Below are 16,412 nucleotides of genomic sequence, written 5' to 3' on the forward strand. Positions count from 1 at the left end.
ACATGCCCCAGATCACACGGGAAGTAAATGGCCAAAGTAGGATTCTTAGATTTGTCTCCAAAGAAAAGCTCAACCACTGAAGCAAAAATGCCTCTACTTTGCTCCTTTCCTACTGCATGGCAATGGCACAAAAATAAAGAATATTATTGAACACACCAAATGTAAGTGACTTCTATTTGAATCTCTACAAACAACATCCTACATACAACTAAATGAAATGATTTTGGAATTCATTGTTTTCTCTTCTGTTGAGCAACAAACTTCCCTAAATATCTTTATTGTTTAAACTAGAGATAAGCAAACTTTTTCTATAAAGGGCCAGAGCATAAATACCTGTGAGCCATATGTACAATCTCTGTCTTAAGTACTCAACTCTGCCACTGTAGCACAAAAGCAGCCATATACACTATGTAAATGAATGTGTTATTTATGGACACTGAAATATGACTTTCATATAATTTCATGTGTTATGAAATATTCTTTTGATTTTTTTCAACCATTAAAAAATATAGGCCGGGCGGGGTGGCTCACGCCTGTAATCCTAGCACTCTGGGAGGCCGAGGCGGGCGGATTGCTCAAGGTCAGGAGTTCGAAACCAGCCTGAGCGAGACCCCGTCTCTACCAAAAACAGAAATAAATTAATTGACCAACTAAAAATATATATACAAAAAATTAGCCGGGCATGGTGGCGCATGCCTGTAGTCCCAGCTACTCGGGAGGCTGAGGCAGTAGGATTGCTGAGCCCCAGAGATTGAGGTTGCTGTGAGCCAGGCTGATGCCACGGCACTCACTCTAGCCTGGGCAACAAAGTGAGACTCTGTCTCAAAAAAAAAAAAAAAAAAAAAATATAAAAACCATTCTTAAATCACAGGCCATACCAAAATAGGTGGTAAGCTAGATTTGGTCCATAGACTACAGTTTGCCAACCATTTTGATGAGTTGTTTGGTATTTGTAGTCAAGAGCACCCCCAACATGCATAGATGTAATAAAATTTCAGATAACTGCATACATACTTGACTATGAGTTTAAACAGGTTTTCTTCAGCCTGAATTTCTTGTATGGCATAAAGGTCTTTAAGTGAGAACTCCATCAACATTCCATGCTTACACCCATCCTCAGAAGTCTTTGTTTTCTGTCCTTTGCTATTGCAAATAGAATTTGCTTCAATGTACAAAAGGAACATGCACTTGTCATTCTTATTTCGAGAACCTGTAAATTCAAAGTATTAAATACAGCAATTGGTATTGTAAATTTCTCTTACAATGACTCCACCAGAAGTAAAAGAAAGTCATAGTGAGCTATAAATGCATTTTTTTTTTTTTTGAGACAGAGTCTCGCTTTGTTGCCCAGCCTGGAATGAGTGCCATGGCATTAGCCTAGCTCACAGCAACCTCAAACTCCTGGGCTCAAACAATCCTCCTGCCTCAGCCTCCCGAGTAGCTGGGACTACAGGCATGCGCCACCATGCCTGGCTAATTTTTTCTATATATATCAGTTGGCCAATTAATTTTTTTCTATTTATAGTAGAGTCAGGGTCTCGCTCTTGCTCAGGCTGGTTTCGAACTCCTGACCTCGAGCAATCCACCCGCCTCGGCCTCCCAGAGTGTTAGGATTACAGGCATGAGCCACCGCGCCTAGCCTACAAATGCATTTTCTAAAAGGAAAAGTTTCATCTTATGTAAGCAATAAGGAATTCCCTAAATTATTTGAAATTCAGAAGGATCTTAAAAAGACAAAAAATGAAACATTGAAAAATCATTATTGAGAGATAATCAAAATGAAGAAAGAGTTATATCATACCTTCTTCAGCATTTGAGACTTTGACAATTCCAGTAACAGTCACCGTGTCTCCTGGGACACAGCTATCCACAAGATCATGTACAAGCTCACATTCTATTGTTCGTGGAATTCGACCTGCTTCTCGTTGATCATCAGACATCAGCTCCTGGATTCTAAAAAGTTAAACAGTTTTCAGTTAGAACACATACTTACTTTGGGTTGTTTCTCCAACATATTAACTATTCAGGGTACACATGAAGCTGAGCTAAATAAAGAGCAGATTAGTTTTTTAAAAGTTCAATGGTGGCTGACTGCAGTGGTTCCAACCTGTAATCCTCATACTTGGGGAGGCCGAAGCAGGAGGATTGCTTGAGGCCAGGAGTTTCAGACTAGCCTGGGCAACAAAAAGAACCCATCTCTACAAAAAATTTTTTGAAAATTAGCCAAGCATGGTGGCACTTGCCTGTGGTCCTAGCTACTTGGGGGACTAAAGCAGGAGGATTGCGTGAGCCCAGGAGTTCAATGCTACAGTGCACTATGATTACACCACTACATTCCAGCCTGGGCAACAAAGTGAGACCTTATCTCAAAAAACCTTTAATAGTTTATCTAAAATTACTTCAACAGTTTCCAATTTAGGACAGCAGAATAAGCACATGCATTTGTCTAGCTTTCCTCCAAAATGTTCACTGAAATGACTCACTTAAAGAGTGAAGAGAAGTTCTGGGGTATGCAGAAGTGTTACCAGCAAACGAGATATTAATACAATTTTTGAAAACAGCAAATGGGAAAATATTGATAGATGAAACAAAATGAAAGGAACACATAAAGGTAAAAGTAATAAGGGTACAAGAGAAGTGGGAGCTAATGTTCTTAGAAGAGCCCCAGAAAAGCTTCCAAGTTGGAAGTAGCAGGAATGGAGAACAGGAGTAGATGGTCAGAAGAAAACTGGATAATCTTTCACAGACTAGCCGCTTAGAATTTTTTTGAAGGTAGGTGAACAGGTGGGTAGGGGAAGAATGAGGACTTTATCATCTGGCAAAAACTAGAGCACTGTTCTTAGGAAACGGACCCATCTCCTCTGTGAGGGGAGCTTAAGGTGCCCAGTGAGGATAGCAAAGCTTCAGAATAAAGACTCCTCATTCTGGCATTTGAAAAGCCCTATTCCAATTTAAAAATATATTCACAAAGCAAAATCTGATAGGCAAAACCCCTATCTTCTTATTCAGGGGTGAGAACTCATGAGAAAAAACTCCTGTATATCTACAAAATAGCAAAGGAAATCTATATCACCTACTCCAAATAATTTGTCATTTCTCATCAGACATTTCAGGACTAAATGGCAATAATTCAGGAAGGAGAAGGGCATTAAAAACAAAACACTGCCTAAGAGTTTTGAGAAAATATTGCCATCATAAAACAAGAATAAGCTGCTAAAAACAAGTACAAAATCAGGAAAATTTAAAACACACACATATAAAAATCATACATTTATAGAAAGGATACAAGAAAAAGCCAAAGAAATCCGGAAAACACTGGAAAGAAAATCAAAGGGTGATGGAAAAGTTAAGAAAGATAAATAATCCAAGGGATAATGTGACAGGAAGCTCAAAAAGAAATCAATCAGATATTATAAAGTTGAAGACAACTCTGGAACAAAAGGACCTACCAGTGTCAAGCAGGATAAGGTCATAAGTGGATATACCCTCACTGTTTCAGAACACAGATAAAATGGTTAAAAAATGGAGGGAAGGTCCAGTCCCCTCAAAGGAACGAGAATCTAACCTGCACCAGATCTCTCATCAACAGCAGGGAAAATTATAAATAAAACAGACTTCCATAGCCAGGCAAACTCTTATCCAGGCTAAGATCCAAATAAAGACATCTTTAGACATGCAAGAACCAGAACACTTTACTTCTCATACACACTTTATGAAAATTTAAGGAAACTCTAGAAAAACAAAATTAGAATCTTAAAAAATAGAAGACAAAGCCCAACAGAACAGTGTGTAATCAATGCAGCAAGATCCCAGTATGAATCAGGGCTGCAGGTCTAGAGAAGGAGTAATCCAGACTCAAGCAGTACTGCAAAAAGTCACCTTATCTATAGAATAAAACAATTATGTGATGTAGTTTATTATAAAGTTTATTATAAAGTTTTACTATAACTAACTCATTTAAAATGAGTTTGACCAATACATTACTTTTAAAGATTCAAGAAAAAGACTTAGTCTCTTCTCAATTGTCTACCCCTAAGTATGATTTCCTAGTATTAGGAAGTCATCATTTAAATCCACTTAAAATGTAAAGTCTATTTTATTGTCTGCTATTTTTACTTGAAAGCAAAGAAATTTTGTTCAAATAGTTTAAATCTTTGTTCAAAGATTCAGCGTTAAACCTCCCTGGATCTTCTCTGCATAGGCCCTGTTGTGAACTCTGTACAACCTCCAATGCCCTCATCACCCTTTCAGTGGTGAAATCCCACAGACCTAGCTGGAAATCAGACTCTACTACTCATAGGCCACACAACTATATGCAAGAGTCTTAAACATTTTTCTTTTATAAAATGTGGTATCTGAAAATATCTCAGCATAGTTCAGTTAGTTATTATAAATGTTTGCATTGGTTTTCACAGGGCAGAAGGGGTGAAGCTAGCTGGTAGCAAGCCATCTCATCTTTTCCCTACGTTCTTAGGACCATTCCTGTTTCAGCTAGGTTTCCTGGAGAGCACTCTGACTTCAAAACTACCCATTATTTTATATTTAGAGATGAGTTATGAGCTGATGGCTAAAATAAAAAAAAAAGCAATCAATTATTGAATGAAAAATACACACACAGAGAAAACTCTGACTTCCCAAAAAAAAAAAAGCCTGTAATAAAATGCCAAATGCCTCATGGATAGTGAGAACAGGAAATGAAACATGCCCATTTCTAAGGGATTCTTTATTCGAAAACTTCCAAAACAATATTATTTCTATCACAGCTCATTATGGAATGAATCATATAACTCTGTTTATGGCCTATATTCAGTTCAATGAATCGCATACTTGAGATATAAAATCAACTATTTCTCATTAGCAACAGGGCATAATATTTCCATATTGAATCCTTTATGGAATCCAATAGAGAATAAATTTCAAATAAAGACTATTATTTCAACACATAAACTCTTCATCAAATAAACCTGTTATACACTTTGCCATTGTTTAGATAAAAATCACAGTAAAACTACAGATTTACTCAACAGTATGAGAGACTTAAAGCCTGCCTCTTATTTACCAGTCTAACTGCTTACTTGATTGACTGCCAGTCCATTGTAACTGTGAGAGGAGAGCTGCGGAGAGCGGTAAATGACTTCCCTCGACATGCAGGCACAGGACACTGCCAACAAGAATAATTCAGTCAGATTTTGATAAACTACAATCACGTCTCAGGAAAATCCAAGCTAAAACACTTCATTTAATATTGCTTTAAAAGTTGGTCTCATGATGCTTTTAAAAGTAAAATTCACTAAGAGTGGTAATGACTTTCTATTTCCTCCTGCAATGATTTGATATCATGAGTTTTTGAGGCACTTTTCCAGCTGGGCCTTCTTACTTATTGCTCTTATTCTTTCTGCTGTAGGTATGCAAGGTGTCTCGCTCACCTCCCACACCAAGCACTCTTTCCTTCTTCTGTGCCCATGCACTCTCCTGCTTCTTGAATAGCCCATCTCATTCAGACCCATAAACCTAGTCCCAATTCTCTCCTTTTGAGAAGCCTATCCTGGGTCATCTTTAATCCCCAGCTGTCTCATTTAGCCTCCTTTTGTACTGTTTGTACTGTATAATATTTATTGTACCACACAGTCTTCTACATATAAGGCAGGGTGTGTTCAAGCTTTCAGAACTCACTTGTTTGGCACTTGGACCTCAAGATGTGTTTACATATTCAGAAACTGTGGCAGACTGTATTTTCCAAATAAGATTGTAGCATTATTTCTCTTCAAACCTTTTTAGAACCTCCCCAACTCCTCCATCAAGAAATAGAATCTAATTCACTCTCTTGGAACCTGGGCAGGTTTGTGCCTCACTCTGTAATCCACAGAATGTGACAGAAGTAATGCCGTTTGATTTCCAAGGCTAGCTCATCAAAGGCAAAGCCATTTCTGCCTATCAACTGAATCTCCTTGCCTCAAAGCTATCAGCACCCATATGAGCAGACTGAGTGTCCTGAGCTGCCATACTGTGTGCAAGAAGCCAAAAGTAGCCCACCAAGGGAGACTGCATGGAGAGAGAGAGAGATGCCTGGCCAGCCCCCAGCCACTTTGCCGTACCCCAGCCTCTACCTGACCATAATTCCATGAGAGACTTGGAGCCAGAACTACCAAGCTGAGTAGTCTCTCCAAACTCTGGACCCACAGAAATCATGAGAAATACTGTCTACAGAAAATATCCAGTTTAAATCAGGAGTTAAATTCTGGCCTCTGAGCTAATGTTTTAGCTTGAACCTTAAACCAAGACAAATAGATGACACCCATCTACTAACACCACTGATTATTCAGAACCAAGAGCCAAATCTAACACAATCTGTTCTTCCAGTAAGAGAAAGAAGTCCTAAGAATTTCAAACATAAACACTTTGTATTTCCATTTTAAATTCTTCAAGGAATTATTTACTTCACTAAGGATTCAACCCTATACATCAGCAAAAATTTAATAAATGCTAAATTTATTAAAGTCTAATGGCGATAAAGGCAACTCTGGAAAAGAATGACAGATAGGGCAAATATCCCTGCCATATCAAGTTTTAATAAGATCAAAATAAATAAGACTGTTTAGAGTGTGTACAAAACCAGCGAAATGAAACAGACTCTTATGTCTATAGGAGCACAGTGTACTATCAAGGACACATTACACATCTATGGTAATAAAGGACTTAATTAGTAAATGGTGTCAGGGCAAATGACTTTTCACTTAAAAATTAGATCCCTAGGCTTTTTTTAAACAGACATGGTGTCACTATGTTGCCCAGGCTAGTCTCAAACTCCTGACTCAAGTGATTCTCCTGCTTCAGCCTCCTAAGTAGCTGGAACTACAGGTGTGCAGCACCATGCATGGCTTAAATCCCTAGTTTTATGATAGTAACCAAATTAATTTTAAGATGGACACAATATTTAAATGTTAAAAAAAAAAAGAAACTTAAAAGTATTAGAACAAAATGTAGGAAATATGTTTATAATACTCAAGTGAGAAAGGGCTTCTTAAGCAGAGCATTAAATGTACATGTTATGAGGGAAAAGACTAATCAACAATTTGATCTTGTCTGGGCACAGTGGCTCATGCCTGTAATCTTAGCACTCTGGGAGGCCGAGGCGGGTGGATTGTTTGAGCTCAGGAGTTCAAGACCAGCCTGAGTAAGAGCGAGACCCCATCTCTACCAAAAATAGAAAAACTTAGCCGGGCGTAGTGGTGAATGCCTATAGTCCCAGCTACTTGAGAGGCTGAGGCAGGAGGATCGCTTGAGCCCAGGAGTTTGAGGTTGCTGTGAGCTAGGCTGACACCATGGCACTCTAGCTGGGGCAACAGAATGAGACTCTGTCTCAAAAAATAAAAAAAATAAAAGGAAACTGAATGGCCAATAAAGATATGAAATGATGCTCAACCATAACAGAAATCATAGAAATTCACATTTTACACCCACCAGACTGTCAAAAATTAAAAAGTCTAATAAGTGTTAATCAAAATATGGGGAAATGGAAACTGCTTAACATTACCAGTAAGCATGCAAGTTGGGACCAATACTCTGGAAAGTAATATGGCAATATCTAATACAGTTAAAAATAAGTATAGCCAAAAAAAAGCATAGCCTATAATTTAGAGATTCCTCTGCTTAGGAGACATGTACAAGAATGGTCTTTGCAGCATCATTAGTAATTATAAGAAACTGGAAAAAACACAAATGCCACCACCAGGAAAATGGATAAATAGTGGCTAGTCATTCAATGGACTACCCCACAATAGTAAAAAAGTTAGATATGTATTAAAATAGGTAGAACTCCAAAATAACCAAATGAAACAAAGTTGCAGAATGTTACATTCAGTATACTACATATGTAAACACAGCACAACAAAACTAACCCTACATATATATAGTCAAGAATAAAAATTTAGACTCGAACACATGCCAACTTCAGAATAGTGGCTGCTTCTAAGGATAGAACAAAGGAAAAGAAACTGGGGAGGGGAACAGAGAGATTTCAACTTTAACTACAATTCTTTGTATTTGCTACAAACTAAGCTAAAATAACAAAATATTAATGATTTGCCAACTTATAATGGTGAATGCATAGATGTTAATTACATTATTATTCTCCACATTATTATATAGCTGTAAAATCTAGTTTAAAAAAGTTAATAAAGAAAACAGAACCAAACACGTTACTTCCAAACAGTAGAAAGACTAAAGGGAAAAAAATTCTGATGTGTTTACCTACAAAGTCAAAATATAGAAATATGAAGGGAAAGGATGCACATTAACTTCAGGATAATGACTGTCTCTGGAAGTGGTACGAAGGGTAAAAAAAGAGACAATTGCATCAGTAATGCTTGGCATCTTTAAAAATATATCTGGAGTTAAAAAATATAAATTTTGGGTGGTATGTAAAGAAATGTTCAAGCTGGGCGCAGTGGCTCACGCCTGTAATCCTAGCACTCTGGGAGGCTGAGGCGGGCGGATTGCTCAAGGTCAGGAGTTCGAAACCAGCCTGAGCAAGAGCGAGATCCTGTCTCTACTATAAATAGAAAGAAATTAATTGGCCAACTAATATATATAGAAAATTAGCCAGGCATGGTGGCGCATGCCTGTAGTTCCAGCTACTCGGGAGGCTGAGGCAGAAGGATTGCTTGAGTCCAGGAGTTTGAGGTTGCTGTGAGCTAGGCTGATGCCACGGCACTCACTCTAGCCTGGTCAACAAGCGAGACTCTGTCTCAAAAAAAAAAGAAATGTTCTATTCATTTCTGTATTCTGTATCCTAAGGTATTTCATAATTTAAAAATTGAAAATAAAAATAAGCTCTTGTATTCAGAAACATTGGGAAACATTTTCTGTAAATTGATTAGCCTTCTTTAACAAGATAAATAAAGCAGTTAAAGAACACATCACCTTTGTGGGAAGACTATATTTGCCATCTGGAAGGGAAAGACTCTGAACTTCTCCACATGCAGCACAAAGAAAAGCCATCTTGGTGCAAAGAGGCTTTATATTACTGACACGAACCACTGTTCCTCTTAGAGCAATGTATTTTCCATAATAATTTGCTCGGACATTCTTGAGCTGTGTCAAAGGTTCATAGTTGTAGACCCTAAAAACACAACAGGAACATATTTATCTATAAATTTACAATGAACAGAAAGTTGATGTCTGTATTTTCACAAGTTCCTTTTAGAAGTAACTATGCAATTCTCAAACCATACCATCCTTTTACATAGCAGAAATTTCACAAGAAATTAAATCATTCTTAAAAATAAAAAAATGCAAAATCCTCCCCTTTCTTCTTATCCCATAGGCTCTTTTCTAGGGAAAAAGAAAAAAAAATTTAAAAATAAAAGGAAAAAAGGAAGGCCAAAAAGAAAATCTACAGATTAAAAAACTTTGGAGTTTATAACTTCTTTTTAAAGAACTGTAAGGAAATGTCTTCTACAAATTCTGGAAAAGAAAAACAAAACCCTAATGATTACCTTATAAATCTCTTCTAATGAGTTTAAAATCTTAGAATAAAGATGAATTTTTAAAAATTTCATTTATTCCCTTGTATCTAATAGAAACTTAATAATTTAACAAAATATATACTACTTTGTATATTACAGGTTAAGTATATCCCCATCCAAAATGCTTGGGACCATAAGTGTTATGGATTTTTTTCAGATTTTTAAATATTTACATTACCAGTTAAGCATCTGAAATATTCTAATGAACATTTCCTTTGAGTGTCATGTTGGTGCTCAAAAAGTTTTTATTTTGGAGCATTCCAGATTTTGGATTTTCGGATTAGGGATGCTCAACATGTACACAGATTATTAAATTTACACAGCAGGGTCTTATTAAGTTCACCTGGAAAATCAATGTTTACAAAAATCTGCAGGCTGGGAAATTTAGGAAGAAAATGTTGAGTTCTATCATGATCTCCCTGAGTAATTTACAGTGGATTCACTTTGATATGATGATCAATGTGATAGCAAGGAACTCATATCCTTTTCACTGATTCGTTTGTTTTTATAAAATGAGGTTCTCATTCTTATATAGTCTTCAATGCCCTATTCCAAATAATATTTTTTTTTTTTTTTTTGAGACAGAGTCTTGCTTTGTTGTCCAGGCTAGAGTGAGTGCCGTGGCGTCAGCCTAGCTCACAGCAACCTCAAACTCCTGGGTTCGAGCGATCCTTCTGCCTCAGCCTCCCGAGTAGCTGGGACTACAGGCATGCGCCACCATGCCCGGCTAATTTTTTATATATATATCAGTTGGCCAATTAATTTCTTTCTATTTATAGTAGAGACAGGGTCTCGCTCTTGCTCAGGCTGGTTTTGAACTCCTGACCTTGAGCAATCCGCCCGCCTCGGCCTCCCAAGAGCTAGGATTACAGGCGTGAGCCACCGCGCCCGGCCCCAAATAATATTTTAATCCCAGCAAATTTCTCACCTTGCATGAATGTGTGGCACATTTACCATTGTTTCTCCATCACTAGACAATCCTTCCTGGGCTTGTAATTCAGCTGCATGCGTTTCAAGGTCCTTAGTTAATACCTAAACAGGATAGACATTTACTGTAAAGTTGCAAAACAAAATATCCTCTTTAAGCAAAACTCTAAAGAGAGTATGAAGTTTATGAATAAAAACAGTTCAGAACAAAATAAAAACAGAACAAAACTCTAACAGCCCTTTAAAAATTTGACATTTAATTATGACTACTTATTTTATAGTGAATTATGTCTTACTTGGGATTTTCTTAACTCTAGACTGGAAAACTCTAACATTCTTGTCTGCCATTTTCTGTCCGAACAAAACCTAATATTAAAAGTCCTCATAGTAGCCCCCAAAACCATTACCTCCTGGTTCTAATAATAAAATTTTTGTTTTTACTTCTCCATATTCACTGATTTATCAAGACAAAGAAAATAAAGATGACCTTTAAAATACCTAATACTCACTCCCTTGGCATTTAACATTAAATAAATATTTAATTCCTACTTGTACACAAAGCAGTTTGCTGACAATCTAAAATGCAAAATAAGATAGATATATACAACTATAATTTTTATAAGGACCATAAAGATTTACTGACAAAACACAATGAGAGTTTTGAAAAAGTGCCATGACAAAGGTTTCACAGAGAAACAACTAAGCTAGGCCCAAAGAATCTGGACACATAAGGTAAAGGGAATTCTATGTTGAATGGACAGTATGTGCAAAATGTAGCAGTATTTAGACAATACTAGAGGGAGCTCAGTTTAGTTGCAATGTAGTGAATGAAGGACAGTAATGGAGAAATGAAGTTGAGTCAGATCATGGAAGGCCTTCAACACCACATAAAGGATTGTGATTCTTCATTAGCAGAAAAGAGTCATCACAGTTTCCCAGGAGAGATCATGTTTTATAAAATATAGCAACAGTTTAGGAATGATAATAAAGACTTAGCGTAAGACAGAGTCAGTAAGGATGGAAAGAAGGTGGATTTAAAAGAAATTTTAGAAAGAGAAATGAAAAGATGTGGTAACTTGGATATGGGGAAATAATGAGCTAGTTAAGTCTTAAGACAACAGTCAAGGCTCCTAGTTTAGGGTTACTAGCAAATGTACACATCTTTATGATGAAATGTTTCTGGCACCTGGATATCCTTACCTTCCCTGTTCTATGTCCAAATTCTAGCTACACCTTTAAGACCTAACAAAACCCACCGATTACATAGTCTTCCTCTGAACTTTCCCCATTCTTCCCCAAGAGTTGAGGGTCTTATCTTTACCTATGGATGCATTCAGCACTTTGTCTGTGCCTGTCCTGAGATTTGATATTCTTTACCCTGAAGCATTTATCGGTTGACTGGCCTAAAAAAGCCTTTCATATATGCTGTCACTTGACCCTGAAAAAAACTCTTCAGCAAGATTAAGTGATTTGCCTCATGCCACGGAATCTAGATTTGAAGATGGTCTTTTTGCTTCAAGTTCATAACTGGTAACACCAAGATGCCTTGTCTTATCTTCCCTATGAGACTGTATAGCTCCTTGAAAACAAGGTTAAATTTCTGGACAATCTTTAATGAGATTAAACAAATTCAAGTAAGTTAGAAATAAATGTTTTACTTAAGTAAGCTGTTGTATATAGATACCCATAAATGGTTATCTTTTAGGACAGGATTGCAACCTTTCAGTTCTAGCCAAAATCTTTGGGTAAAAGTATCTTTTAGAGAAGGTACTGTCACTGTGAAATCTTCCTTTAAAATTCTGATAGAAGTCTGCATAAAATAAATATTTACCTGATGTATTGCCAAACCCATGCAAGCCAAGGTTTCCTCAGGAGCATCTCTTAGTTCATTTGCTATACTTGGTACCAAGGTAGTTATTTCATCATCTTTTGTCAGTTCTTTAAAATCCACCAAAATACTTCCCTTTCTTTCTATTTCATCCTATAAAATACAAAAATATTAAAACAATAATTGTTTTTTGCAGTCAATTATCATAAAGGAGAAATCAATTATGTAATTTTTGAGAAAGCATATAATATTTATGTGGTGATAATGGTAAGTACCATGGAAGTATAAGCTTTGTTCCAAGTATGGTTTTAATGCTTTAAATATATTAACTTATTCATGCTTCTTAACAACCTTTTATGGTAGATATTTATACAACTATTTTTAACTGAAAGAGAAAACTGAAGCAAAGAGAAGTTAAATAATTCACCAAAGTCCACACTACAAGTCAGTGGCAGGGATGCAGTCTAAACTAAGGCAGTCTGACTCCAGTGCCTATGATCACAATCACTAGCACCTCAAATACACTGTTCAGTAAGATGACACATAAAGGTGGACTGGCAGTTTTGTTGTAAAGAATCTTACCTTGTCATAGAAATCAATATGCCTTGTGAAAAATTTTTCAAATGCTTGAATCTTCTCAATAAAAGGAGAGCTATCGCTGTAAACTAATCCAACAAATACGTCATTAGCACTAATAATCACATATGTAAAAGCATATTTTTCATGAGATAAAAGAAACACTATATACATGGTAGGCGATTATTTTCTAATTGCTTTGTATTTTGATTCTGCATAATCTGAAATGCAGACAGGAAGTACCTCTCTCTAAAAGCCCCAATGTCTGGAAACTTTGTATTGACTCTCTGACATCTAATAGAACATATTAACTCAAATAGCTTACACAAAAAACTTAAAACCCAAAACAAAACCAAAGCCAGACACATAAATTAAACTTTTATTTTGAACAAGAGATGAAGACAGTCACAGTCTTTCCTGAGATCAGGAGAGAGACAAACCAATAGTTAACTCTGTTCCCAAAATTATAAAGCTATAGTTTTTACACCCTAAAGTTTTATAATATTTTCAAATTGGTATCCCACAGAAAAACAATATAATGAAGTAGTTTGGAAGAATAGCTGGTCAAACCTAAGGCACCTCTTGAACTCTATCTTTAGGACCAGTCCAAAGATCACTTATAGGATAGAGTACTGACCTACCTGTTAGAGGAATAATATGAGTATTGGGGTGGCTAATGTATCCTAAAGCAACCAAAGACCACTTGTGAAACACATCTGTCTATTTAATAGGAAAAAAACCAGACTCCCAAAAGAAAAAACATTTGCAAAGTACTCTATTCATTCACAAAATGAATACTGAGTGCCTGGGTTCTTGACTTCAAACAGTGTAGTCTTGTGGGACACACAAACACACACACACACATATATAAGACCCATACCTCACCAAAAGAGTTATAACAAACATAGATATTTTAAGAGCACAGAAAAGACAGTTCCCCACACCTGCGTGGATAGATATATGTTAGCTGGTTTTCTTGATTCTAAAAGGGAAATTCCTTAACTGTGTTTCTACACAAGAAACACAAACTGTGTTTCTGCATTGGTTACTGCCTCCCGGTTCCAAGCTGACTGTTCTATTTTCTGCTCTGTGATGCTATGATCAAGATCTATACCGTTCATTTCCCAGACTCTCTTTAAGTTCTGCCTATCGGAGGCACTTTAGAGACTGGAAGGCAGCAGGAAGTAAGAAAGGAATTTATTCTCGTTTCTAATTCTTTGCAGCATCTCTGCAGCTGCAGAAGATAGCTACAGCTCTAGCCTCCAGCTCTGAGCATTGAGTAATGTTCTCAGCTACCAGCAGCAACCAGCTTCATTCACCACGGTGGTCTGAGCACAGCTCTGTGGGGCAGTTTTCAGAGGTCCAAGCACAGCATTGCAGAATGCCCCTCAGATGTCAAAACAATAGCTATGCTGTGCCCCCCACCCCCACCCTGAATTCCTAGGTTTTGGCAACTTCAGAACTTCTTAACTTTTATTCCCTCAGTTATAGGGATGGTTCCTATTTCCTAAAATTATCACTTTCTGGGGAGTTACCGTAATTTGCTCTTTCAGTCTTCCACCTGTATATCCAATTCCCTGTACTAAATCCCCTTTTTGAAATACATACGTTGGTTTCTGTTTTCCTGACTGATACAAAACCTCAAAATGATGCTCTTGAAACATAAACATGATTTGTTTGGGTGAACTAAGATTAAGGTGGTACATGTCAGTAGGCCAAATGAATTATAGTAATATGAGATGTAGCATCCAAAGACAAGTTAAAAAAATACAATTTATGATACTTTTTACACTTTTAGTTCTACCTTCAGAAAAATAAAGCTTCCAGCCTTTATATGGTATGAATTGATCCAATGTTGACTGATGTAGAAAAGACTGTGGGGTTTGTTCTGAAAAAAAAAAAAAAAAAAAAAAAAATAGAATACTAGGTTAGTAGAAACAGAGCAAACCTTTTCCCCCAAATTTGCTCTTCTTTCCAACAATGAGAACCTGATATGACATTAATAGAGTATTTAAATTAGAGGTTTTGGTAAGAATTTGGGATATTAATAATCAAATACTTGCTAAGGAGTAGCATCAAATAACAGACCAAAGTTTGAGATAAACTGTTTTGTGTGATAGTCATGAATCACTTCCTTCATGAAGGGAAAAAAATTGAACAATCATTGACCTCACCTACCGGAATTATGTTTTCCCACAGTTTTACTCAAGTTAGGTCTGTGTTCTCTTTCTTTCCATTTTCCTGAAAAGTTTCCACCACTTCTTCCTCTTTTCCAGCTTTGAAATCTTCCTCGTCCAAATCCTCTGCCTCTATGCTCTCCATTCATGTCTTCTAAAAGACAGAGATTAGAAAAGTCTTCACCAACTATAGGGGAAATAGTGCTCCTAAAAATATACTAATATTAAGAAAGGACACTTTAAATCCTCATCACTTTTTAAAGTATACTATAATGTGGAATAATGTAATAGTTTGGTAACTATTAAGTATAGTTTAATTAAGTATACTAGATGCTCACAAGAGCTAAAAATAAGATACTGTACTTGTCTCCCACAATAGAAATGAAAACAAGATAGGTAATAAATTCTAAGATAACTTGTTTGCAGTGTTTGACACTTATTATAGGGTAGCACAGGATGAACATAACCCTGACCTGTGAGACATTGAGGGATGCATCATCATAGCTCCTTACATACAGTCAATTCTGAAGCATCACACCCATTTTCTGTGCAATTTTTCTGTAAACCTAAAACTGTTCTAAAAAATGTCTACTTTAAAAAACTTCACATCCTAGGGATAAAAATAAACAATATATCCACACACTCTAGTGCAATTCATTACAAGAGAGCCTATCCAAATCTTGATTTAAAGGGTTTTAGCTAATAAATAATAACTAAAAAGTTCACGATGTTAGGGCACAGCAAGACTTTAATAATCAACCAGACATTATACATTATGAAACCGATACTCAGGGAAATTAAGCAAACTGATCAAGATCAAAGTTATCTGGTGACAATACAGGGATCAAAACTCCTTCAGGATCCGAAGCTGAGGCGCTCCTTCAGCAATACTGCGTGCCATACTCTCTCAAACGAGATAATACGGTGAGAATAATAACGATTCCAACACAAATGTAAGAGGTAAGACCGGAGAATGAGTAAAAGAACCACCCGTCGGCCAGCTGTGCTTCGTTAAATACCCTACTTTATCTACGTCTCCTCTGGCTAAGTTCTTACTTGGCTGAGATAGAGGTTCCAACTCCGGGATACCCGCTGATCTGTCCCGCCAGATTCTCCCTCCCTCCCGGGGGGAAGCACCGGAGTCTCCGAGATCTCAGTTCCTCAAGCGACCCTTACCAGGTCCTGCGATTCTCTTCAGCCAGAGCTCTCCTGATGTCCCCACGCGGGGCCAGACTCCATCTGTTGCAGCGGTTTGGGACGCTCAATCTTTAGACCGCAGCCTCGGGAAGGTGAGTCAAACTAAAGTCCAAACTTCCTCTAAATTCTTTTTTGGCGCGTCTGTGACGCAACTTCCGTTCACGGAGGTAGTGGGACAGG

General features: G+C 37.0%; 1 protein-coding gene across 1 annotated transcript in view; it reads right to left on the reverse strand.

Moving 5' to 3' along the window:
• Nucleotides 1-16,369, reverse strand: part of MCM8 (minichromosome maintenance 8 homologous recombination repair factor) — a 39,336-nt gene extending 22,967 nt beyond the window's left edge. The window contains exons 1-10 of the mRNA XM_076010934.1: nt 16,212-16,369; nt 15,037-15,189; nt 14,663-14,746; nt 12,865-12,947; nt 12,286-12,435; nt 10,456-10,559; nt 8,923-9,121; nt 5,076-5,161; nt 1,802-1,953; nt 1,015-1,210 (exon numbers count right to left, since the gene is read on the reverse strand). Of these exons, the coding sequence (XP_075867049.1) occupies nt 1,015-1,210; nt 1,802-1,953; nt 5,076-5,161; nt 8,923-9,121; nt 10,456-10,559; nt 12,286-12,435; nt 12,865-12,947; nt 14,663-14,746; nt 15,037-15,184 (1,202 nt within the window). The 5' untranslated portion in view covers nt 15,185-15,189; nt 16,212-16,369. The remainder of the gene's footprint in view (nt 1-1,014; nt 1,211-1,801; nt 1,954-5,075; nt 5,162-8,922; nt 9,122-10,455; nt 10,560-12,285; nt 12,436-12,864; nt 12,948-14,662; nt 14,747-15,036; nt 15,190-16,211) is intronic.
• Nucleotides 16,370-16,412: the final 43 nt, after the last annotated feature.

Source organism: Microcebus murinus, chromosome 16 (genome assembly GCF_040939455.1).
Source record: "Microcebus murinus isolate Inina chromosome 16, M.murinus_Inina_mat1.0, whole genome shotgun sequence".
Lineage (NCBI taxonomy): Eukaryota > Metazoa > Chordata > Mammalia > Primates > Cheirogaleidae > Microcebus > Microcebus murinus.